The sequence below is a fragment of the Hyperolius riggenbachi genome, chromosome 1 (genome assembly GCF_040937935.1).
Source record: "Hyperolius riggenbachi isolate aHypRig1 chromosome 1, aHypRig1.pri, whole genome shotgun sequence".
Taxonomy (NCBI): domain Eukaryota; kingdom Metazoa; phylum Chordata; class Amphibia; order Anura; family Hyperoliidae; genus Hyperolius; species Hyperolius riggenbachi.
The window spans coordinates 105,182,612-105,209,784 of NC_090646.1; the positions used below are offsets into that span (position 1 = coordinate 105,182,612).

A 27,173-nucleotide genomic window follows, 5' to 3' on the forward strand; every position below is an offset into this window, starting at 1 on the left:
ACAAAAAGATTTCCAAAGCTTTGAACATCCCACGGAGCACTGTTCAAGCGATCATTCATAAATGGAAGGAGTATGGCACAACTGTACACCTACCAAGACAAGGCCATCCACCTAAACTCACAGGCCGAACAAGGAGAGCGCTGATCAGAAATGCAGTCAAGAGGCCCATGGTGACTGGATGAGCTGCAGAGATCTACAGCTCAGGTGGGAGACTCTATGCATAGGACAACTATTAGTCATGCACTGTACAACGTTGGCCTTTATGGAAGAGTGGCAAGAAGAAATCCATTGTTAACAGAAAAGCATAAGAAGTCCCGTTTGCAGTTTGCCACAAGCCATGTGGGGGACACAGCAAACATGTAGAAGAAGGTCAGATGAGACCAAAATGAAACTTTCTCTAACCATCTCAGTGTACGGCAGGAAAAGGAGAGACTCCAGGCTCCTCCTCCAAGGGAAACACAATTGACAAGAAGTTTAAAAGGCCCCCACCCCCTGCTACCCTCAGTATCTTGTGTTTCCGGCCTGCCGAGGACACAGTTGACAGCTGTAGTTTATTTATCTATTTGGCGACTTTGTGTAGCTATGCAGAGCAGTTTGTTTGGGATAAGATCCCATCCTGGCCTGTGATCAGGCGTTGGGAAGTTTATCCTGCCTGCAATAGTTAGACATAGTGCTTCTGTTCCCAGGTGGTCATCATGTCTGTGTGTGTTATGACACTGGGAATCTCCCCCCTTCGGTAGCCTGAAGGGTCGCAGATGATCTCACTTAGCTCGGCCAGGTGGGCAGTTTGAGCGGTGAGTGCACGCGGGTGCACAGTGGCATCTGACAAGGGGGAGATGGCTAGGATGAGACGGCGCCAAGATTTTTGTATATGGACAACGCCGTCCTCCAGCAGCCGTAGGAAGTGATCACAGCAGAAGCTTAAGGATGTGGTACTTCCGGATCACTCCAGTATAATGGAGGAGACAGAGACGCCGGCTGAGCGGTTGCTGTTGCAAGTCATGGCGGATCCTCTGTCGGCAGACAACACGGTGATGTAGCGTTTACCATGTATTTGCTTGGGGGGAGAATCTGAGGGGACAGTACAAAGATTAGAATCCCCAAGTGTCTCTTTTCTCCAGATGGGGCTCAGCGATTGCTAAAAGCCCTTACCCCTGATCCTATTCCTTTGAGTTTACAGAAGTAATTTTCAGGTCTAGCATTTGCATAGGATTGTTGCATGCTAGCTGTGGGGACTGATAATTATTTGCTGGGGAAATGCATTCACATGGCTGAGATTAGAGTGGTTTCCCTTGTATGTTTTGTGCTATTTCTTCTCCTGTGTCCAAACAAGCAATAGATGCAGGACTGGATGAAGGTGGAATGTTGCCATTTGCAACAATAGGTTTCCCCGGGATTATAACAAATTAGCTGGTCAAGCCTGCACAGGAATAAAGTTGATTGGCAGAATTGGGGGTATAGAAACTTTCACCCAACAAATCTCTGAATAATTTCAGGTGGTCCCCTGATTTGCATTTGTGTGCAGATTATAATTTGCTTAGGCTGCTTAGCCCTGCATTTATTTGCTGAGACTTATTAACCTTGATTTTATTTGCATATGCTTGTTAGCCTTGTTTTCATTTTGCATAGGCTTGCAAGACTTTATTTCTTTTGCAGAGGCTTGTTAAGCCTTACATTTATTTGCATATACTTGTCAGCTTTGCTTTTATTTACATATGCATGATAGCTTTGCTTCAATTTACAGAAGATTGTCAGCCGTGCATTCATTTGCATTCATTAGCATTTATATGCATAGGCTTGATAGCTTTGCTTTCATTTTGCAGACGCTTGATAGCTTTGCTTTCATTTTGCAGACGCTTGATAGCTTTGCTTTCATTTTGCAGACGCTTGATAGCTTTGCTTTCATTTTGCAGACGCTTGATAGCTTTGCTTTCATTTTGCAGACGCTTGTTAGCTTTGCTTTCATTTTGCAGACGCTTGATAGCTTTGCTTTCATTTTGCAGACGCTTGATAGCTTTGCTTTCATTTTGCAGACGCTTGATAGCTTTGCTTTTATTTTGCAGACGCTTGATAGCTTTGCTTTCATTTTGCAGACGCTTGATAGCTTTGCTTTCATTTTGCAGACGCTTGATAGCTTTGCTTTCATTTTGCAGACGCTTGATAGCTTTGCTATTATTTTGCAGACGCTTGATAGCTTTGCTTTCATTTTGCAGACGCTTGATAGCTTTGCTTTCATTTTGCAGACGCTTGATAGCTTTGCTTTCATTTTGCAGACGCTTGATAGCTTTGCTTTCATTTTGCAGACGCTTGATAGCTTTGCTTTCATTTTGCAGACGCTTGATAGCTTTGCTTTCATTTTGCAGACGCTTGATAGCTTTGCTTTCATTTTGCAGACGCTTGATAGCTTTGCTTTCATTTTGCAGACGCTTGATAGCTTTGCTTTCATTTTGCAGACGCTTGATAGCTTTGCTTTCATTTTGCAGACGCTTGATAGCTTTGCTTTCATTTTGCAGACGCTTGATAGCTTTGCTTTCATTTTGCAGACGCTTGATAGCTTTGCTTTCATTCGCATAGGCCTGGTAGCCTTGCGTTCCTTCGCATAGGCTTGTTAGCCTTGCGTTCCTTCGCATAGGCTTGTTAGCCTTGCGTTCCTTCGCATAGGCTTGTTGGCCTTGCGTTCCTTCGCATAGGCTTGTTGGCCTTGCGTTCCTTCGCATAGGCTTGTTGGCCTTGCGTTCATTCGCATAGGCTTGTTAGCCTTGCGTTCATTCGCATAGGCTTGTTGGCCTAGCGTTCATTCGCATAGGCTTGTTGGCCTAGCGTTCATTCGCATAGGCTTGTTGGCCTAGCGTTCATTCGCATAGGCTTGTTGGCCTAGCGTTCATTCGCATAGGCTTGTTGGCCTAGCGTTCATTCGCATAGGCTTGTTGGCCTAGCGTTCAATCCGCATAGGCTTGTTGGCCTAGCGTTCAATCCGCATAGGCTTGTTAGCCTAGCGTTCAATCCGCATAGGCTTGTTAGCCTTGCGTTCATTCGCATAGGTTTGTTAGCCTTGCGTTCATTCGCATAGGTTTGTTAGCCTTGCGTTCATTCGCATAGGCTTGTTAGCTTTGCGTTCATTCGCATAGGCTTGTTAGCCTTGCGTTCATTCGCATAGGCTTGTTAGCCTTGCGTTCATTCGCATAGGCTTGTTAGCCTTGCGTTCATTCGCATAGGCTTGTTAGCCTTGCGTTCATTCGCATAGGCTTGTTAGCCTTGCGTTCATTCGCATAGGCTTGTTAGCCTTGCGTTCATTCGCATAGGCTTGTTAGCCTTGCGTTCATTCGCACAGGCTTGTTAGCCTTGCGTTCATTCGCACAGGCTTGTTAGCCTTGCGTTCATTCGCACAGGCTTGTTAGCCTTGCGTTCATTCGCACAGGCTTGTTAGCCTTGCGTTCATTCGCACAGGCTTGTTAGCCTTGCGTTCATTCGCACAGGCTTGTTAGCCTTGCGTTCATTCGCACAGGCTTGTTAGCCTTGCGTTCATTCGCACAGGCTTGTTAGCCTTGCGTTCATTCGCACAGGCTTGTTAGCCTTGCGTTCATTCGCACAGGCTTGTTAGCCTTGCGTTCATTCGCACAGGCTTGTTAGCCTTGCGTTCATTCGCACAGGCTTGTTAGCCTTGCGTTCATTCGCACAGGCTTGTTAGCCTTGCGTTCATTCGCACAGGCTTGTTAGCCTTGCGTTCATTCGCACAGGCTTGTTAGCCTTGCGTTCATTCGCACAGGCTTGTTAGCCTTGCGTTCATTCGCACAGGCTTGTTAGCCTTGCGTTCATTCGCACAGGCTTGTTAGCCTTGCGTTCATTCGCACAGGCTTGTTAGCCTTGCGTTCATTCGCACAGGCTTGTTAGCCTTGCGTTCATTCGCACAGGCTTGTTAGCCTTGCGTTCATTCGCACAGGCTTGTTAGCCTTGCGTTCATTCGCACAGGCTTGTTAGCCTTGCGTTCATTCGCACAGGCTTGTTAGCCTTGCGTTCATTCGCACAGGCTTGTTAGCCTTGCGTTCATTCGCACAGGCTTGTTAGCCTTGCGTTCATTCGCACAGGCTTGTTAGCCTTGCGTTCATTCGCACAGGCTTGTTAGCCTTGCGTTCATTCGCACAGGCTTGTTAGCCTTGCGTTCATTCGCACAGGCTTGTTAGCCTTGCGTTCATTCGCACAGGCTTGTTAGCCTTGCGTTCATTCGCACAGGCTTGTTAGCCTTGCGTTCATTCGCACAGGCTTGTTAGCCTTGCGTTCATTCGCACAGGCTTGTTAGCCTTGCGTTCATTCGCACAGGCTTGTTAGCCTTGCGTTCATTCGCACAGGCTTGTTAGCCTTGCGTTCATTCGCACAGGCTTGTTAGCCTTGCGTTCATTCGCACAGGCTTGTTAGCCTTGCGTTCATTCGCACAGGCTTGTTAGCCTTGCGTTCATTCGCACAGGCTTGTTAGCCTTGCGTTCATTCGCACAGGCTTGTTAGCCTTGCGTTCATTCGCACAGGCTTGTTAGCCTTGCGTTCATTCGCACAGGCTTGTTAGCCTTGCGTTCATTCGCACAGGCTTGTTAGCCTTGCGTTCATTCGCACAGGCTTGTTAGCCTTGCGTTCATTCGCACAGGCTTGTTAGCCTTGCGTTCATTCGCACAGGCTTGTTAGCCTTGCGTTCATTCGCACAGGCTTGTTAAGCCTTGCGCTTGTCAGCCTTGCATTATTTTCAATCTACAGAGAATTGAAGCGATTAAGCTTTTTGGGAGAACCAAAGACTGATTGGTCCAGATATGCATTTTAGATGGGAATCTTCTTCAGTCAGTGCCAACATTTTGGTTGAAAGGTGCTTCAGGCAGCAGTCCCTCCCTCATGTGAGTAGGGGGTTACTCGCCTATCTCTCCTTTTCCTGCCGTACACTGAGATGGTTAGAGAAAGGTCAGTTTAGACTTACCTGGTAAAGATGTTTCTAAACATCTCAGTGTACGGCATACTACATCCCTCCCTCTATGCTGCCTTCTATCCTTTCTTCCTGACTTTTTTTGCACTGTTTTGGTGTGGATTGAGCTGTAGACAGGAGTCTGGGTCACGTTTGGGTGTCTCATTGGCCGGATTTCTTGTCTAGATACTGAGGGTAGCAGGGGGTGGGGGCCTTTTAAACTTCTTGTCAATTGTGTTTCCCTTGGAGGAGGAGCCTGGAGTCTCTCCTTTTCCTGCCGTACACTGAGATGTTTAGAAACATCTTTACCAGGTAAGTCTAAACTGACCTTTTTGGCCAAAATGCAAAACGCTATGGGCTCGATTCAGTAAACGGTGCTAACCCAGTTAGCATGCCTAAAGGTTTTGGGCGTGCTAACTAGGGTGCTAAGTAGTTAGCACATGCAAACTACTTAGCACCGTAGTTGGCACATGCAAACTACTTAGCACCGTAGTTGGAACATGCAAACTACTTAGCACCGTAGTTGGCACATGCAAACTACTACTTAGCACCGTGCTAACTAGGGTGCTAAGCTCGATGGTTAGATACCCCTGGTCTTGCTAATTATGATCTTGTAAAAGATAGAATATTTGGAAATGTAAATTCAATCTGAGCTCTATATATTATGTGACGATCATTATATTATTGTTAGCGATACCTCTCATCTTCCACAGTGATAATTGATGCTGAAGCTACTGTTGGAAAAGTTAGGAGGCGCACTGTTACACTGCATATTCTGTCATGTTCCTTTTCTTTGTTGAATAAACACTGATTTTTTTATTTTTTTTTTTAATAACTAGGATGCGAAGTAGTTTACATGTGATAAGTAGTTTGCATGTGCTAACTACTTAGCACGTGCAAAGCATGTTAGCACATGCAAAGTGGCTTTTCACTGGCGTGCTAACACTTAGCACCCTTTTCTGAATCAAGCCCTATGTGTGGCGGAAAACTAACACTGCACATCACTCTGAACACACCATCCCCACTGTCAAATAAGGTGGTGGCAGCATCATGCTGTGGGGGTGCTTCTCTTCAGCAGGGAAAGGGAAGCTGGTCAGAGTTGACGGGAAGATTGATGGAGCCAAATACAGGGCAATCTTGGAAGAAAACCTTGGAGTCTGCAAAAGACTTGAGACTGGTGCGGATGTTTACCTTCCAGCAGGACAACGGCCCTAAACATAAAGCCAGGGCAACAGTGGAATGGTTTCAAACAAAACATATCCATGTGTTAGAATGGCCCAGTCAAAGTCCAGATCTAAATCCAATCGAGAATCTGTGGCAAGATCTGAAAACTGCTGTTCACAAAAGCTGTCCATCTAATCTGACTGAGCTGGAGCTGTTTTGCAAAGAAGAATGGGCAAGGATTTCAGTCTCTAGATGTGCAAAGCTGGTGGAGACATACCCTAAAAGACTGGCAGCTGTAATTGCAGCAAAAGGTGGTTCTACAAAGTATTAACTCAGGGGGCTGAATAATTACGCACACCCCACTTTGCAGTTATTTTTTTTAAATGTTTGGAATCATGTATTATTTTCGTTCCACTTGTACTCTCGTGTACACCACTTTGTATTGGTCTTTCATGTGGAATTCCAATAAAATTGATTCATGTTTGTGGCAGTAATATGACAAAATGTGGAAAACTTCAAGGGGGCCGAATACTTTTTGCAAACCACTGTGTATGTATGTATGTATCGTATCTCTGCCTCTGACACAGGAGACCTGGTTAAAATCTCTTACTGTTCAGTAAGCCTGCACCTATTCAGCAAGGAGTCCTTGGGCTAGACTCACTAACACTGGTACTTCCTGCTGAGCATGCCTTATGGCTGCAGCTTGAATGCTTAGGGTTTGTTTTCATTGAAGAGCAGAGCCCTGTGGCTCTACGCGTCACTCTCGGCAGATGAGGCGGCTTGCGATCCCATTTATTACTTAATGGGATTGCGGGCTGAAGCATCCCGAAATGCAGCAAACCACGTGCGGCGATTCAACACTGAATTGCCGCGCATGAATGAAAACTGCAGACAGTGCAGTCTATGCACTCTCTGCTGTACCTGCGCTTGTGTTTCCAAAAGCGCGCTATGTGGAAACAGCCTTATCAGTCCACCGACAGACTGTACACACGCTGTACTGTCTGCTGAAAACCCGCCCAGCGGGAGGTGACGACAGACCCGTCGTTGCCTTTCATCAGACGTGTGTACGAGCCTATAGACCCTGAACAAGCATGCAACAGATCCAGTACTTTGACTCAGGTTTTACTGGATTAGCCATATGCATGTTCCAGGGTTTTGATTCACACTACTTATGCCAGAAGATCAACAGGGCTGCCAGGCAACTGGTATTTTCAAGGAAATATATATGGCAGCCTCCATATCTCTCGTAACATCAAGTTCCCTTTAAAGGCAGTCTTTTGTAGCCAGTGGTCCGCAGCCTCTTTTTAGTTTTGGTTTAGGAAAGGCAAAGGGAAATGTTGATACTTAGTATTGAGGTGGAATTATCAGTGGTCTATATTATTTGTATTATCTGTAGTTGCTGCTGAAGGTAGTGCATATTTACAAACGTACCTTTGTGTAACTAAATTGGATAGGGCTGTGTATGCAGATGTTTGCCGATAATGCTACCTTATAAATGTGAAACTCATACGGTTTCATTGAAGTAGTCTGTACACCGTTATGAAATTACTTATAATTTCATGTAGATCTAAAGCCATCTTATTCATTTTTCATCCTACAGATGGAAGACAAAACCATTTTCCTGGAAGAATTTATTAACCTCCTGAAGTACCCTCTGATTGTTTACCGGAGAGAGCCGTCTGTGGAGAGGGTTATGGATTTTGTGGCCAAATTTGTAACCTCTTTTCACAGTTCTAGTGAGGAAGAGGAAGATGAGATGGATGAGGAAAATTCCCCTGTGAATTTTTTATTTAATTTCCTTCTCCAGGTAGGTCAAATCAGAGCACATCCTCTACATAATGGTTCTGGGGTTATAAAATATTACAGCTAGAACAGCAAGACGAGCTGCAAATTAGCTACAATGGCAGTTTCCATATTTTTGTTGGTACATTTCAGTTTAACCCTTTCTAAGCCTCTAAGGATCAGGCCCTTTATTCCTACTTATAGAGACTGAAGTCTCCTTAAAATCACATTTTTATTTTAAAAACCTCCTAAGTATGTTTGCCCTAACTAAAACGCTGCATCACCGCAGCTGAAATCTAACTAAATCCCCCCCAAACTCCCAGGGGCACACTGCGGGGAGCACTTCAGTGAGAGGCAGAGCTTTCAGCTACAGCTCTGCCTCTAAACACATCCGTCAGCGCGGATCCCCGCTTCTACCCGACTCTGGCCTCAATTCACGGATCTTTATCAAACACTTTATCAAACGTTTGATAATTTACCTCATGGGTAAAATCTAATTTTGAATTCACTAAGGTGTTATATATTTATTGAACGTTTTATCGGTAAAACATTCGATAAATATATAACACCTTTGTGAATTCAAAATTAGATTTTAGCCAAGAGGTAAATTATCAAACGTTTATCAAAGGTTTGATAAACTGTTTGATAAAGCTCCGTGAATTGAGGCCTCTGTCTTCCTTCACTGAGAGGGGTGGGGGAGAGGCGGAGATACGCGCTGATAGACGCGTGTAGAGGCAGAGCTGCAGCTGAAAGCTCTGCCTCCCGGGGCAGCAAAATCCACAACCAAGAAAGTTGTGGAATTTGCGAGGGGAGTTTGGGGGGATTTAGTTAGATTTCAGCTGCGGGGATGCAGCGTTTTAGTTAGGGCAAACATACTTAAGACGTTTTTTAAAATTAAAACGTGATTTTAAGGAGGCTTCAGTGTCTCTTTCAAAGAAACTAAAGACAAATTAAACTAAAGATTTGATACTTACCACGGGCTTCCTCCAGCCCCATAAACGCATGTCCCTCGCCCACATTCTGCCATTCCGGGGCAATCAGCCCCGTTAATTGGTTGTTGTCGGTCGGGGTCTTCTGCCCATGCACCATCCTTCTTTGGTACACTTTAAAGGGAATCTTAAAGGACCTCTGTTGTTAAAATCTTAAAATGTAAAATATATGTAAACATATACAATTAAGAATTACCGTATTTTTCGGACTATAAGACGCTCCGGACCATAAGACGCACCTAGGTTTAGAGGACAAAAACCAGGAAAAAAAATAATATACTAAGCCTGGTGCGTCCACGCTGCAGGGGCGTCCTATAGACTTTCCCCCCTACAATTATGTCTCCCTTGTGCCTTCCTTGTTTCCCTGTGGTCTCCTCTGTCCCTCTGCTGCTTTTATGTCCCCCTTGTGTCCATTGTCTCCGTGTCTTCCTGTATCCTCTTTCCCCCTTCCTCTAACCCCATGTCATCTGTCCCTCTTCCTCTGTCTCGATTGTCCTGTTTCCTCCATGTCCAGTGTCTGTTATCCCTGTCCTCTGTGTTCCAGTGTCTGAATGTCTCCCTGTGTCTGTTTGTCCTCCGTGTCTAGCCTGTCCTAGTGTCTGCGTGTCCCCGTGTATTAAATACATTCACGTAGCTGCAGCTATACTCAGGCTGTCCTGCCTTATATACATTTTTGTCTGTAATGTCCCCGGGTACTACCGTCTACCGCAGGTGGAAGTCGTCTACAGCAAGTGGAAGTCCGCACAACATACCATACATGCAGCTATCCTCAGGCGGTCCCTGCCTTCATCACCGCGCTGTCCCTGCCTTCATCACCGCGCTGTCCCCGCCTTCATCACCGCTCTGTCCCCGCCTTCATCACCGCTCTGTCCCCGCCTTCATCACCGCTCTGTCCCCGCCTTCATCACCGCTCTGTCCCCGCCTTCATCACCGCTCTGTCCCCGCCTTCATCACCGCTCTGTCCCCGCCTTCATCACCGCTCTGTCCCCGCCTTCATCACCGCGCTGTCCCCGCCTTCATCACCGCGCTGTCCCAAGCACTTGGATGTCCGTGATGTCCCCGGCCGGTATTACCGATGCGTTCCTAATCAGGAAGTGTCCCGCTCAGCATTGCCGATAAATGGGCCAATCAGACGGGGATGCTGGCCCCAACTGCCAATCACGCCGCACACTCTCCACTGTGCACTGTACAGTGATTGGTCCCAATGACAGAGAGGCTGTCCCGCCCTCTAGCCATCTCATCCTATTAACAGAGTTGCTAGGAGCAGTGTGCGGCGTGATTGGCAGTTGGGGCCAGCGTCCCTCGTCTGATTGGCCCATTTATCGACAACGCTGAGCGGGACACTTCCTGATTAGGAACGCATCGGTAGTACCGGCCGGGGACATCACGGACATCCAAGTGCTTGGGACAGCGCGGTAATGAAAGCGGGGACAGCCTGAGGATAGCTGCATGTACGGTATGTTGTGCGGACTTCCACTTGTGGTACTTGCGGTAGACGGTAGTACCCGGGGACATTACAGACAAAAATGTTTTTCAGACAGGACAGCCTGCAGCTACGTGAATGTATACATGGGGACAGGTAGACATTAGGACAGGCAGGACGGGGGAAGGAGGCGCAGGTCCCAATATGTAGTATTCGGACTATAAGACGCACTGACTCCCCCCCCCCCCCCCCCCCCCCCCCCACACACTTTTGGGGGAGAAAAAGTGCGTCTTATAGTCCGAAAAATACGGTACATTTTTCCAGAGTAAAATGAGCCATAAATTACTTTTCTCTTATGTCGCTGTCACTTACAGTAGGTAATAGAAATCTGACAGAACCGACCGGTTTTAGACTAGCCCATCTCCTCATGGGGGGGGTTCACAGGGATTTCTTTATTTTCAAAACGCACTTAGTGAATGGCGGTTGCTTCGTTCAACTGCCAAAAAAAAAGTGTGCGGTGAGCAGGGAAGTTAGCCAGCATCTTTGTACAAATCTTTTTCAGGGAGATTCTTTATAAAGCATAAAGGCCATGCTGAGACTCCCCCATGGAGAGATAGACTTGCCCAAAACCTGTCGGTAATGTCAGATTTCTACTACTTACTGTAAGTGACAGCAACATAGGAGAAAAGTGATTTCTGTCTCATTTTACTCAGGAAGAAATGAACTTCTTATTTGTATGTGTTTTAAAATTTAAGTTTTTCCTCTTTAACCCCCTTGGCGTTATGATTCTTTCTGGATTTTAGGGTCTAAAAGCCGTGCAATTTTTTTGCACCCTTTCAGACCCTAAAACCTGGAAAAAATCATGCTGCCATGTAGCTCTGCAGTAGTTCCACGATCGCTCACCTCCCTGGCTCCAGTGCTGCAGTTTTTCCTCCATCCTCTGGGTGGCCATGCAACTCTAAAGTGAGATTGCCAACAGCCGGCGATCTCACCAGGAGGAAGCAGAGTCCCGGAGGAGAGGAAGAAGCCGACGTCGGGATCCCCTGGGAGGTATGTAGAAACGGCCGCTGCACGCATTGCTCTGAACACAGCCTCCGGCGGCTGCCCCGAGCACAGGTTGGGATTACCGCTCTGAGTTGCGGTTTTCCATCCTGACCCTAGCTCGGGATTACCGTCAAGGAGGTTAAACCAAATCTGAACTGAAATCGAAACAAACATACATGTTATTCTTCCCAGGTAGTCTACTCATCAATCTCATTCTCCTCTCCTGTGTCCTGTTTTTACACTGTGATCAATGGAATTCTCCGTCCTCCATTTTGAAAATGGCCACTACCCCATAACTAGTTCACAAAGCAAGGCTCAGACATGGATGAGAAAGTTTGGTGTGGGGTAACTTGGTTTGCCAGCATAAGCCCTGACCTCAAACCCAGCAGAACGCCTTTGGAATAAATTAAAGCAGAGACTTCACAGTTTTTTTTTTTTTTCATTTAACATCACTGCCTTTCCTCACAAATTGTATTCTGGAATAATGGTCAAAATTCCCATAAATAGCCTCCCAAACTTTGTGGAAAGCCTTCCAAGAAGAGTTGAAGCTGTTGTAGCTGCAAATTAAGATGGTTTGTCATTAAAGTTTGTGTGTGTAAAGGCAAGAAGCATCCTTATACTTTTGACAATATAGTGTGTGTCCCTCGAACACAGAAAATGATATATGCAGCCATCTGTCATCGTCCAGACTATTGCACAAACACTGAGCACCTTATGGCACAACTGTCCCTCAAAGGGTCTTTCCATTTAATGTCCACACCATACGCCAGGGGTGTATTACGGAATTCAGGAGTCCATGGGGAATATTTAGGAACCAACTAGATTTACAGCAGTTGGAGAACCCCAAGCATTTAAGGCAAGCCAATTAACATACCCCTATATACTCGCTTATAAGCCGACCCGCGTATAAGTCGAGGTACCCACTTTTCCCTCCAGAAACCAGGGAAAAGTGATTGACTTGCGTATAAGCCTACTCCACAGTATAGCCCCCTCCACAGTAGCCAGATGTGCCCCCAGTACAAGTCAGCACCCATCCCTGTAGCCAGATGTGCCACAAGGAGGATAGTTGTCTCAAGGTGCCACTAGATGGGGTCATAGATATGAGACAGCAATTGCCACACAGGAAGAATCCCCGATCATTGCACAGCTGACACATTACTTGCACGCTCTACTCCACAAGCTAGGGGACACAGGTAGTCTTGAGCAGTGCACTCTGCGTGCCATGTTGCAGAGGATGGGGGGCACAGCAAGGAGCCAGCTGGCAAGTGCAGAATTACTAGTGCACAATCCTACGCTCCTCTGCCAGTATCCAAATCCTGCTCCACCATCCATGCTGCTCCATTGACTCGCAAATAAGCCAAGGGGGTAACTTTTTCACACGTTTATTTGTGCTGAAAAATTAGGCTTATACGCGAGTATATACAGTACTTGTTCTTTTGGGGGGGGGAGAGTAGTAGGAAACTGGTGTGCTGGAGGAGACCCACTCAAACACAAGAAGATACAAACTCCATGAAGGTAGCCCTGGGACCCACTAGCAGTGCTTTTCTAAGTGCTTGTGGTTTGTAAAGCTCTTGCTAATGTAATGTTAAAAGGAACCTTATCTGTAAATTCACTTACCTGGGGGCTTTCCCAAGCCTCCTGCAGCCGTCCTGTGCCCGCGCCGGTCCTTCGGTGCCCTCCGGTCTCCCTCCGCAGCTAAGTTTCGTTTTCGGCCGACTGCCAGTCGTCCTCGGGCAAAGCGTCCTCTTCTTCCGCATTCCCCGTCGTAAAGACCCGTAAAGCGCGTCATGCGGACGCGCTTTACGGCTCTTTACGACGGGGAATGCGGAAGAAGAGGACGCTTTGCCCGAGGACGACTGGCAGTCGGCCGAAAACAAAACTTAGCCGCGGAGGTAGACCGGAGGGCACCGAAGGACCGGTGCGGGCACAGGACGGCTGCAGGAGGCTTGGGAAAGCCCCCAGGTAAGTGAATTTTTTTTTTCCCCCCACAGTTAAGGTTCCCTTTAAGGTTGATAATTTTTTTTTCTTTCCCCATCCCTTAAGTGGGATCACACTTAAATGGGTATAAATGCCTGCTGCACACAATATGTGAATAAAATCCAGAATCCTTTGATACTTCAAGAAGACAGGCTGGCAGCTGATGTGTTTCAGATACACAGCTCCTTAGTCATAGCCATGTCTATGGCTAAGGGCCTGTGTGTCTGAAACACGTTAGCTTCCAGTCTGTCTTTTGGCTGTGCCAATAAAGAATTCAAAGAATTCTGTATTTTATTCACATACGGTGTGCTGTCTGCATTTTACCTACTTCTGTGTCTTTGACCTGTGTAGGGATTGCCAAACACCATAGACATGTAAGGGGGTTTGAAGCAGTCTGCCTGTTTTTTGGATCACATGCATAGCATTATATTAGCAAGAGTGTTTCAATCACACGTGTTTAGAAAAGCTCTGGTAGTGGGTCCCATGCCTGAGTGTCCTGACCAGCAGGGCTGTGGGGTCGGAAGTTGAGGAGTCGGAGCAATTTTGGGTACCTGGAGTCGGAGTCTGTGGTTTCATAAACTGAGGAGTCTGTCGAATGATTTTTTTTTTTTTTATACTGACTCCACAGCACTGCTGACCAGGAGTCAGACCTGAAGAAAAGTGTGAAGTACTGCTGGCACTGTATAGTGAGCTAGTGACTCATGTAAGGCTCTGAATGCCAAGTTTATTGAAGCCTTTAAAAAAAGTATACAGTCCAATGTAGTATTCATACTTTAAAGGCAGAGCACTGTGTGATAAACCTATATTATTTGCCAAAGGTTCACACATAGGACTCTAGGAGGTTGCTTGGATGGGCTTTTGAAAATTGCCCACAGGTGACACCCCACAAAAACTGTTTATCATATAGTCCTATTCAAGATGCTTTTGCATATCTCTACAGCAGGTTGGCTCCATTAGAAATGTCTAAGTAATTTTGCCATTTAGTTTTTGTGTATTGTGCAGATATGAATTTTAGCCATGCAGTGATCTGATCATTGTAACAATGCCTCTTCTGCGTTTTCTAAAACATTCATACTGTGCAGTTGGATGCATGACTTTTTGCCTTAGGAAGCAATTTACACTTCTGTTTCAAATTACGTTGTAAAAATGACAGGAAACCTAAGTGTTCTTGCCTCATTTCACCATCCTAAGAAGTTCATATTGAAAGCTCATCAGTTTTCATGTAAGCTAATTTATACATGAGGTAACCACTAGATGGCACTGTTATCTTTAAAACCATACGAAATTATTTTTGAAGTATGACTGTTAGAAACTATTTATTGTTTTTTCTGAGTAGCATAATTGTCTTTTGTCTGTTTCAGTCCCACACAGCTAACAGCATGGCAGTGAGGTTCAGGGTTTGTCAGCTCATCTATAAACTGCTGGTGAATCTGCCTGAAAATGCCCAGATCGATGATGATTTGTTTGATAAGATCCATGATGCTATGCTCATACGTGTGACTGACCGAGTGCCCAACGTGCGCATCCAAGCTGTTCTGGCCTTGGCCAGACTCCAGGATCCCAGTAACCCAGACTGCGCTGTATCCAATGGTGAGAATGCATTGCACTGATGTCTTATGCCACACCCCTAGTCACTGTGAACCCCTTCATCTTTAGTCACATGGCCATGTAGGGAGGACAGTGGTTGCTCTCTGCTGAAGTCTTGCCTCTTCTGACTTCATGAATGCAAATTCACATTTGTACTTATAGGAACTGCACTCAAAATACGTAATTAATAATATTGCTGATTTTTTTTACAATAATAGTTTATAAATGATTTAGTTAATGTTTGCCCTTTGTAAAATATTTCCTCTTCCATCTTTTCTGCTGGCAGGGGCATCTTTGCTGAATGTTTGTGTGCTCCAAAGAGAGCAGAAACGCCTATTCTTCCAGATTGCTCTGGGAGGAAAATTCCGCATACCTAAACAGCTTAGGCTTAGCATTACTGGGAGGGCTGGGCTACATGCCAATATACAGCAATGTATAGGAAGTGTTTTTGATGCTGAAACCAGTAAATTTACCGTTAAAATGGGCATCCTTTTCACAGTGCAAATAATTAGCAGGTTGTGGCAATACCTGGAAGCTGACTTATTTCATTCTGTTTTCCCTGCAGTATATGTGCATTTGCTAGAAAATGATTTGAATGCAGAAGTACGAAGGGCAGTTTTATCTTGCATTGCTCCATCCGCCAGAACATTGCCAAAAATTGTCGGGCGCACAATGGATGTAAAAGAACAAGTGAGGAAGCTGGCATACCAGGTAACTTTTGAAGAAGTATTTCATATCAAGCCCAAAGTTTTCAAACAATACTGGTTAACTTCCAGCTGTGCTGATCTACAGTAATTGGCTGTAGTAGTGTCTGAATCACACCAGAAACAAGCATGCAGCTAATCTTGTCAGATCTGACAATCATGTCAGAAACGCCTGATCTGCTGCATGCTTGTTCAGGGTCTATGGCTAAAAGTATAAGAGGCAGATGATCAGCAGGATAGCCATGCAACTCATATTGCTTAAAGTGGACCTGAACTCTTGCATGTGGCAGAAGGAAAACATAAAGAAATACACTTTGTATGTATTTAGAGAGTTAAGCCTGTCTAACTCCCCGTAATCTGTGACAAAGCACAAGTTGTAATTTGATCCCTTAGCTGTTTGTAAGCAAAGGTTGTTAATATGTCTGCTCCCATGAAAGCGGGAAGTAGACAAACTGAAGATTTCTTGCAGGATTTGTATCGGCTGTAACAAAAAAGTTTTTTTCTTTAAAGGAGCTTATGCTGTTGCTTATCTTTTAGAGCTAAGATGAAGTTCTGAGTTCAGGTCGGCTTTAAAGGGATACCGTAGGGGGGTCGGGGGAAAATGAGTTGAAGTTACCCGTGACTTCTAATGGTCCCTCAAAGACATCCTGTGCCCGCGTAGCCACTCCCCAATGTTCCGGCCCCGCCTCTTTTTCACTTCTGGAATTTCAGACTTTAAAGTCTGAAAACCACTGCGCCTGCGTTGCCGTGTCCTCACTCCCGCTGATGGCACCAGGAGCGTACTACGCAGGCCCAGTATGGTCTGTGCCTGCGCAGTACGCTCCTGGTGACATCAGGGGAAGCATGGACATAGCACTGCAGGCGCAGTGGTTTTCAGACTTTAAAGTCAGAAATTCCAGAAGTGAACCGGAGGCGGGGGTGGAGCATCGGTGAGTGGCGGCGCAGGCACAGGATGTCTGCGGGGGACCATTAGAAGCCCCGGGCAACTTCAACTCCTTTTCCCCCCGACACCCCCCACAGTATCCCTTTAAAAGGAAATAAACATGGCAACCTCTATATCCCTCTCACTTCAGCTGTCATTTAAACTCTTGTGGTCCAGAGGCGTATACCCCCTAGTGACCAGACCATTTTTATTTTTTCACAACACTGAGCGCCTCTGTTGATGATACTGGCAGATGCTGTTTACTCCTATCTGTTATTGCCTGATGAAGCGGGTTTGTATCCCGTGAAACACGTTGCACTTTATTTGGAGTATCCAATAAAATTGTTTTGACTGAAAATCCACAGTCGTGTGTTCTGCTTGGAGGGGGTGAGTCCACCACTGCCTCCTCTATTACCAAGATGGGTTTTTAAGTTCTTTTAGTGTTTTTTATCCTATTGGCGCCTCTGTTATCCTATTATCTACATCAAGTCCACCCTTGGTGGAGGGTTGTACCCTTCCTTCTCCAACTACAGAGAGCGACTTTTTAATCCTGAGTGGGGTCAGGACAATCTCCCCACCTGCTTTGACAGTGGTTGCCTAATTGGTAACCCTGGTTTGTGAGTATTAAATTAATATTATTACTCTATCAATTATACCTTACCAGTACATACTACACTATATTGGGCACTTGGTGTTCTCTCTTTTTCTCATCCTTTGCAAGCTGACAAGATGTGGCTATTTACAGATAGTTCTAGAAAATTTCAGTTATATTTATCAGTTGTATTAATTGCAGGGAGGTGGTACATAAATTAAAGGACACGTTTTTTGAAGAGATCCATTGAGTGGATATAGGGCTAGCCCCATGATAGAACATATACAAGCGATGCTTAATGGTAATATATATTGTCTGTGCTATGATGGCAGGAAATGTGTAGTCCAGAGACAGAGGGATGTCTGTTAAGAAGGGATGCTGTAAGAAATCTAAGTTTTAATCAAAGGAACTAGTGGTTTTTTTTGTTTTGTTTTGTTTTTTAAATTGTATGTCTGGTGGAGCTTTGGAGTCTGTACAAAAAAAAAACATCCGACTTCTCAGTTTGATTCCTTCAACTTCTCTAATTTTTGCATAGAACAATCTTGTTGATTGAAAGTATGTAACATACATTACTGCTTAAACGTAGGAATTTTAAAGCTATATTAAGATGGCATCTTCTTTTGGGAACAAAAGAAAGCTCCTGGCCAGGAAGCTGATACTCTGTCAGTAATCCTGGCCTGTCATTTCCAACATTTAGCTCTGGCAAGCCATCTGTATAATAAGATTTACCGAAGCCCCATATCAGCTGGGTTCCAGCATGTAGCCCTGCCACCTTGCAGAAAAAGAGCTCTGCCTTTTCTATATCTGATATACAAAAGGCCAGGGCCATCTTCTGCACGGGAACCGGGCAAGAGACAATGTGTTGGCATTCTAGCCTTTAAAGGGTTCTGTGACACTAACCAGGGGCTTCTATCTACTCCCTGCACAGCTATTGTGAATCCACTGAGAATGTTCTGGGGATAGAAAGCAGAGGTGTTGTGTATCACCTGTAAACCTGATTCAGATTGTGAATGACAAACACTGGTTCGCACGACAGCCGGGGGCCCCAGCCTCTCTCACTTGCTGGGGCCCCCAAACCACCATGCGATACCCAGAGGGAAATGTGGGCGAGCCCTGGCTCTCTCACCTCCAGAGACTTCACCCCCATCACCTCCAAACTGAATGCAAACTGCTGGGGCCCCCGACATTCGTGCGAACCAGTGTTTGTGATTTTAAATTTCTGTTTTGCAGCTTCTGGGATGCGGTTGACAGGTGAGTGGTTAGGGAGGGGACTGTGTGGGAGATGCCTACACGCGGCGGTCCCTGTAAAAGATGTAATCAACTATTACGTCCAACCAAGCCTCCCACCTGAATGCTAATTTATGCAAATCCTGCTAGATCGGTATGGCAGGCAAAGGGTGTATGACCGTGCACCTGATTGGCTGACTGGCGCCTGCTGGCCAGATAGAGGTAGGAAATTGCCTGAACTGGTAGTGAGCAAAAAATTGTTTGTGTTTCAGATTGTGAATGATAAAGCGGTACACTGATTCTAAAACGGTTTCTGTGGCATGTTTAAAAAAACAAAAACTGACACCTGGGGCTTCTATCGGCCTCCTGCAGCCATCATGTCCCGCGCCGTCCTCCTACGATCTTCCGTTTCCTGACGCCGGTCTAATTATTCCTCTAACTAGCAATTACAAGCCAGGATTGCAGCAGGGAGTGGCAGAAACAGCACAGAGGGGCACAGGAGAACATAATGAATAGAATGGTATGCTTTTTATTGTAAGAATTTTAGAGTACAGATTCTCTTTAAAACTATAATGGCCGAAAACTGAGAAATAATGAACTTTTTCAATTTTTTTTTATATGAATCCTGTTAAAATGCATTTATGAAAAAAAAATCGTAGAAAAATGTACCACCCAAAGAAAGCCTAATTAGTGGCGGAAAAAACAAGCTATAGATCAATAAATTGTGATAATTAGTGATAAAGTTATTAGCGAATGAATGGGAGGTGAAAATTGCTCTGATGCATAAGGTGAAAAATCCCAGCGGGCTGAAATGGTTAAGCTCACGATGATGCGCGTGGGAGCGAGCATTATTCTTCTAGTTAGACGAATAATTAGACCGGCACCAGTGGCGGGGGAACGGAGGATTGTAGGAGGACGGCGCGGAACATGATGGCTGCAGGAGGCCGATAGAAGCCCCAGGTAAGTGTTTTTTTGTTTTTGTTTTTTTTTTTGTTTTTTTACATGCCACAGAAACCCTTTTAGAATCAGTGTACCGCTTTATCATTCACAATCTGAATCAGGTTTACGGGTGATACACAACACCTCTGCTTTCTATCCCCAGAACATTCTCAGTGGATTCACAACAGCTCTGCAGGGAGTAGAGTATATGTAGAGTATAGCTCTACTTCATCAAATTAATTGATTTTATGAGCAAGAAAGTTAGTAAAGAAAAAAATCTTATTTTAACTGCAGTTAAAATTATTAGGAGTTGGGAGTCAGTGCATTTTTTACGACTCCAGGTACCCAAACATTGCTCCGATTTCTTGACTTCTACTCCACGGCCTTGATGATGTCTAAATGGATGTTTCTTGAATTTTGTAACCGTCTCTCTCTCCCTCTAGGTTTTGGCGGAAAAGGTTCATTTACGAGCGCTAACAATTGCTCAGAGGGTTAAACTTTTGCAACAGGGACTTAACGATAGATCAGGTATCCACCATACACTTAAATGACTTTCTCTAATAAAACTTCCTTGCATGTCCCGGCATAGAGAATCTGTCGCTGTAACCACTTATTTGCCACTCTTTGTTTATCTGTGTTGTGACAGGAGCAGTGAAGGATATTATGCAGAAGAAGCTGCTGCAGGCATGGCTGAAATACACAGAGGGAAACGTACTGGAGCTGCTGCATCGTCTGGATGTAGAGAATTCTCCAGAAGTGGCACTCTCTGCACTCAATGCAATGTTTGCTCTCTCTTCTGCCAATGAGCTTGTAGAGAACTGCAAAAACATTGATGAACGGTAGGACAGCCTGTCCCTTGTTCACAGCACTTTGCTGTTAGATATGACTTAATTCCTTAATTTGTAAGTCAACTTCTGTAGAGAATTTACTGTATGTGCAACATGTAGTTCAGCACTCAATCTACACTGAAATGTATAGGTGTAGGGCAGCCTCTGGAGGCAAACACAGTAATTAGTACTTGACAGGCTGCGTTCAAGAATTTCTGCCTAGTAACTGAAACACGGTGAGAAGTATTGTTAGCAGTAGCTAATGGGCACTTGTCGTAGAGATAGACAGGATTAGCTTACTTTCTCCTGCTCAAAAATAACACACTGGAGATAGGATACTGAGGGATAATTATTCTTAAGGTGGCCATACAGCTTGCAATTTTGCAGCATTATTGACCATCCAATGTAATAATTCTACATGTTCCTCCAATCGATAATTCAATCAATTCTGGGCATCAATCGGTTGAATGAATTTATCATGCGGTAAAATCTCAGTTGAAAGAACTCAATCTGGTGTCACCATTTAAAGGACAACTGAAGAGAAGGATATGGAGGCTGCCATGTTTATTTCCATTCAAGCAATACCAGTTGCCTGGCTCTCCTGCTGATCTTCTGCCTCTAATACTTTCAGCCATAGACCTTGAACAAGCATGCAGCAGATCAGGTGTTTCTGACATTATTGTGAGATCTGACAGATTAGCTGCATGCTTGTTTCTGGTGTTATTCAGACACCACTGCAGCCAAACGGACCAGCAAGGCGGCTGCCAGGCAACTGGTATCGTTTAAAAGGAAATAAACATGGCAGCCTCCATATTCTTCTCACTTCAGTTGTCCTTTAACCACTTTCCTTACCACTACAGTATATCTACGTCAGCTGTGGCACCCTCCAAGCCACAGCCACGAAGATATACTGACCTGTTTGCATCCCTGCTGTGCACGGTTGGGTGCGCTTCAGAGCGCACCCTCCGGCACTGTCATCTGCAATACTAATTGGTGGAAGGGAACATGTTCCCTTTTGGCCAATTAGTCCACCCCCCTCCCATGAACGATCGCTGCAGTGGTGAACTGCAGCGATCCTTCATCTGTCCCCCTCGGTGCACAAATAGTAAAAAAAATCCACCAGCAAGCAGCCTTACTCACCTTAGCTCGCTCCTGCGACTATCCTGAAGCCTGATCCTCCGATCACCACTCTGCATTCAACCTCATATTGCCGGAAACCCGGGTCCCAGCTTGATGATGTCATCAAGCCGGGACCCGGGTTACCGGCAATATGCGGCTGAATGCAGAGCGGTGATCGGAGAATTTACGATTTCTGCACGGAGGGGGGCTGCCTCATGGGGAGGGGCATCTGGCTATCGATCCTTGGGGGGGTGGGGGTAGGATAAATAAAAGGGGGGGTTACATATTTGTTGGGGGGCATCTAATTGACTAAGGGGAGGGGGGAATTACTAATTTGGTGCATCTGGGCACCTGGGGGGGGGGGGGGGCAATAATCATATACTGGGGGCACATTTGGCTATAATGGGGGGCAGCACTAATCCTGGGGGTACATCTGGCCATAATGGGGTTAATCCTGATCCGGGGACACATATGGCTATAAAGAGGGGCACTATTCCTGGGGGTGCGTCTGTCAATCTATTCTGGGGCTGGCAAACACAGGGGACACGTGGCTATGCTAGGGTGGCTGATATTGGGGACACATCTGGCTATACTGGGGGAGGCGGTGATACTGGGGACACATCTGGACATCTATACTGGGGCTACTTTTACTGGCGGCACAGTTTTTATGTCAATTGCACTTTTTATTTCCAAACAGAAATTGGTCAAAATTGAAAAATAATGCATTTTTAAAAAATGTTCCCACTTTTTCCCATTAAAATGCATAGAGAGGAACATTTTACTTCGTACCAAATACTCCCCAATGAAAGCTTAGTTTGTCTTGAAAAAAAACGATATACAGATAATTTAAGTGGCACGAGTACAGATGAAGTTATTGCTGATTAAAAAGGGACACCGCTAAAGCGTCAAAACTGCTCTGGTCGATAAGGGGAAAACAAGGTCTGGATGCGAAGTGGTTAATATATAGAATGGGGCTGCTTGTTGCCATTCACAATATTACTGCCAGATAAACCACTGTGGTGTTAATTTTAACCGGCTCATGTGAAGCCAATTGAAAAGTTTGTATGGAGTTTCAGACACATTACTCATCTGGTTGTTCTTCCTATTAATGTGCCAAATGTATATGGACTCTTGAGAATAAGTAAGGCTGGGACCCATTAGCAATCGCGGATCGTAGGTATGCGATTTTGCATCTGCATTTTATCAATCACTCCGAAAATGTTGCAGGCAGTTTGCAAATGGCAAGCGCTTGCGATTTTGTATAGTGGAATCTCCCTCAGAGAGTACCACTGTTGTAGTGCTTTTGCTGATTGTGGGCATTCGGCAAGCGCAGGAAAAGTGCCCCTAGCGGGCCCAAGCCCTAAGTGATTACTAGTTTATTGCAAAGAAACACTAGCCTTGATTTTCTTTCAGTGCATAGGTCTCACTTTAACCACTTCTCTACCACAGGTTTTTTCCCCTTCAAATGCTCTTCCCATTCATTCAGTAATAACTTTATCACTAATTATCACCCTGAGATGATCTATACATTATTTTTTGCAGAAAAAACTAGGCTTTCTTTGGGCAGTACTTTATGCTAAGAATTATATTATTTTATATGCATTTGACAGGGAAGAAGAAGAAAAAAATGAAAAAATCACCATTTCTCAGCTTTCAACCATTGTAGCTTAAAAATAAAATGTGCTATTGTAGATAAAACAGACACCTTTTATTTGCCAATTTGTCCCAGTAATTACAATGTTTAAATTGTGTCCCTAGTACAAAGTATGGCGATAATATTTTATTTTGGGTTAGGGGTGAAGGAGTTTCAAAAATAATGAAAATGTATTTAATTTTTCTATGGTAAGTGAATAATGGTGTATTTGGAAGTAGTTTTACTTCTTGGCCACAAGATGGTGCTATACGTACTCAGTTTTCTAAAAATAGAACACAGAACCAAATATTTAGATGTATTTATAGGTGTTTGTAAACAAGGACGTAGAAAAGCGTGGCAGAAGTTGCTAAGTGGTTAAAGCGGTATAAAACCCAGACATAATATTCAATAAAAACATGTTTTCCTACTTTTTATATGCCCTACGGTTATTAAATTTGCTTTTGTGTAGAAGTATTATTATTCATTTAGAAACTACAAGTTCCCAAAGTACATTTTTTTTTTTGCTCTGAGAGCTGACTTTGCATTTTATTCATGACTGGTTTTATTCATCTTGTATTGAAGGCAGAATGCTTTCTGACGGTCTGTCTGTGTTCAGGAGAGTCTGCACAGTCAGAGAATGTGTCACATTCCTCACTTGATACAATTAAGTAAACACAAGATAATGTTATCTCCAATTCAGATTCGTCCAGGTTTCTCTGCACTGAGCTTGTAAGTCCTGTGTTTAACTAGTTAAATGCTGTTCTAGTAAAAAAAACAATGGTGGTAGTATATAATATGCTGTAAATACTTTTGCGCAAAGAAGAAATGCTGGGTTTCATTTCGCTTTAATTCACAAGATGGAGATATGAAGTGTCTAAGCAATGACGCTCTTACACTTTGAAACCAACATTGTGATACCAAGACATCCATATATTGATTTTCTTCCTAGGAAACTCATCCCTCTGGACACATTAAGCCCAGAAAATGTTTTGTATTGGAAAGCATTGTGCGAACACTTGAAGTCCAAAAGTGATGAGGGGGAGGCTGCCCTAGAGCAGATTTTACCAGAGCCGGCTGTGTATGTGGAGTATCTGTTAAGGTAAACGTACCCCCATTTTTTTTCTCCCCACATAGTTTTGATGGCTGCTGTGTATTAATTGGCTGTATGATGATGATGATGATGATGTGCTTAGCCAGCGGTTACGGTTTGTAAAAACTGCATGACAAAACAATTTTTATTTTGCTCTAGTGATCTGCCCAGAACAAGTATTATTTGTAAGGCTGTTATGAGCTCCCTATCTATTTTTACCTTTAAAGCCACTCTGTTGGTCCTTGACTGTATTGAATGGCTTTACTAACCAACAGAGAAACTCAGTTCATTAGACTTTTCTCTCTACATCTCTTGCAATTTCTGGAAGTCCTAAAAAATTTGACTTGAAGTTTTCTTTAAAGGGATACCTACAGTATATAGTTTTGGTGTGATGAGTCTATTTTGCCCACGGTGTAAATGTATAGTTAACTTTAAAAAGTTACCATGCATGGGTGCGTGACCTGGCACCTGGAGAGATGGCAACCTAGTTTCTGCTTTCCCAAAGGCCTCCCTTCAACTGGATCATGACTGGAGAGCAAATAAGATTGCCTAGACTAGATGGTCTTTTTGCCATGTTCATTCCTCTCTCCATTGTCCTGTTCGGCTGTGGCTAAGTTCCAAAAACCAGCACCTCCATCTTCAAAATGGCACTAACTCCCCAAAAACTATCCAGGTCAGCCCTTCTTTCTGGCCTAGGGATCGGGACACATGGGAGTGTCGGGGTGTGAACAGGGCAGTAAAGGGCGTGAACAGGGAGGAAAATGGACAAGCTTATGCCACAAACCAGCTCCTTCCCTCTTTGAAGTTTGACTTTTTTGGAAAGTCAAAGTATTCAGCCTTCATGTGTTCAGGTCCATTGCACTTAAAATAAAACCTAATGTTAAAAAAGTGAACCTGTGTAAACTTTTTAGTTTTTTCTTTAGATCTTGTAGATCACACCCACTTATTAAAGCCCTTCTCCAGTTATACATTTTGTAAGATGAGAATAGCTTTTGGGCAGAAAGCTTTGAAATGAATGTTTGTGACTGCTTCTGCAGCTTGCCTCTTTTGGACTGGCATGCTACTTTATGCAAACTTCAGGAAGCCTGCTTTCCAAACCACACCCCTCCATTCAAGCCAGCTCCTTCATTCTGATAAGAATCGGTGACTGTCATCTTGGCCACACCTTTCCTCCCAAAAGGAAGTGGTACTTTCCCCCAGTAAGGCCCCGTTTTATACGGAGCTACAGCTGCTACTCTTAACAAAATGAGCAGATTGAGCAGAGCATAATGCATTGCATGTAATGTATTGCATTCTGCTCTACTCATGCGGTAAGACTTTACACACGTTCTGACTACCGCAGTTTAGTGTATGAACCCTGAAGGCTTTCTTACCATGTTCTTATTTACATGTTTTAAGGCTGAAGGGATGCAGCAGCTTAGTCAAATTAATGACCACAGAGACACTTGCTGATTATAGATTGCTGTATTGCCAATTGGAATCTAGTTATAAGGAATTATGAGAGCTTATGGACTGGATTCTGTCTCCAGTAACCTGGTATGAATAATGTACAGTACTTACGTGGGGCCTATTTATAAAGATGGAATGCTGCTGGTTGATTGAATTACTGTCCCATTAATTGAGCTATGGATCACCTGTTTAGGTTAATTACATCAGAGCTATCAAAGTACTGATCACTTTTTATTTTTTCTCTAGAATACAAAAAATGGTGATCCTAGTTAAGAGTGACGAACAAGAATGTTTTATGTCTCCACCCTTCTGTTTTTAATCACCACATTGTTATTAGAGGCGTAATAAAACTGTTTTGTTTTTACTTCAGTTATCTTCGGACTCTGCCAGTTCTAACAGAGGAAGAGAAAGCAGATATAACTAAAATTGAAGATCTGATGACTAAAGTGTTCATAGGGCAGCAACTAATTCATATAATAGGCTGCCTAGATACCAGTGAAGAGGGAGGAAGGTAGGTCACATTGACTTATTTGGTGTTATGTCACCTCGACTGCAGTAACCCACCCACGCATTTCTTTTATTCCTCTGCTACCTAGCACAGCCATCTGAACCAACATGAATCTATTAAACACACTCAGAACTCCTCACCTAAATTATAGCAACTCACAGCTACTACTGTCTTGTAGCAATTCTGTATTTCTTATCTCGTTAAAATTGCTATAATACTGACACATAACAGTCCTGAAAATGACTGCTCAAAATGATGCTTATACAGTACATAGAATGTTATTTAATGAAGTGAGAGGGATATGGAAGATGCCATATTTATTTTCCTTTTAAACAAAATCCGTTGCCTGGCAACCCTGCTGATCTATTTGGCTGCCACAGTGTCTGAATAATACCAGAAACAAGCATGCAACTAATCTTGTCAGATCTAACAATGTTAGAAACACCTGATCTGCACATGCTTGTTCAGGGTCTATTGCTAAAAGTATTAGAAGCAGAGGATCAACAGGACTGCCCAGGAACTGGTATTGCTTAAAAGGCGATAAATATGGCAGCCTCCATATCCCTCTCAGTTGTTCTACAACTCATTTGGGACCAAAAGGTCTGGTTAATTTCACCACTCTCCGATTGCCTAACGCAGGATGACGGCCGCAGAGTGTCTCTCTCGTTCCTCAGTCACGCAAGGTGGCTTGACCTAGCGAGAGCTGAGATTTGCAGGGACCGTGTGCAAGTGGGCGTTAGAGCTGCGCAAAGAAATCAGCCTGCCAGCCGCGATCGGAGCTAGCAGGCTGTATTTAACAAAAAATTCCAAATAAACGTGTACAGTGCTGCGATCTAGAGCAGTGCTGTACAAGGGGACAGCCTTTTTACTTAACGGTCCCTCCTAACGGCTCACAATCTATTCCCTATCATAGGCATATGGCTGTGTATGTGTAATGTAGTGTATGTATCAGTCTAGGGCTAATTTTGGGGGAAGGGTGAAAGAAAGAAATAGTGTTTTTTTAAAAACAAAACAAAAACAGATCTTTTTTTTTATTCATAAAAAAAAAACTGCCAATTGCAGCAGCAAACCGAGACCACCAAAAGAACACTCTGTAGTGGGAAGAAAAGGGGGTAAGATTCATTTGGGTGCTAAGTTGTATGACTGAGCAACAAACATTAAAGTTGTGAAGTGCAGAATTATAAAAAAAAACAACTATTGACCTTAAACGGGCTCTAGGTCTGTCACCGGCGCATGCGTGCACATCTCCCCCCAG

General features: G+C 44.3%; 1 protein-coding gene across 1 annotated transcript in view; it reads left to right on the top strand.

Moving 5' to 3' along the window:
* The window catches only part of NCAPG (non-SMC condensin I complex subunit G), an 86,277-nt gene that overhangs the window by 12,717 nt on the left and 46,387 nt on the right, over window positions 1–27,173 (top strand). The window contains exons 2-8 of the mRNA XM_068277881.1: window positions 7,707–7,913; window positions 14,683–14,911; window positions 15,474–15,619; window positions 19,736–19,820; window positions 19,939–20,131; window positions 23,821–23,970; window positions 25,781–25,921. Coding sequence (XP_068133982.1) covers window positions 7,707–7,913; window positions 14,683–14,911; window positions 15,474–15,619; window positions 19,736–19,820; window positions 19,939–20,131; window positions 23,821–23,970; window positions 25,781–25,921 — 1,151 coding nt within the window. The remainder of the gene's footprint in view (window positions 1–7,706; window positions 7,914–14,682; window positions 14,912–15,473; window positions 15,620–19,735; window positions 19,821–19,938; window positions 20,132–23,820; window positions 23,971–25,780; window positions 25,922–27,173) is intronic.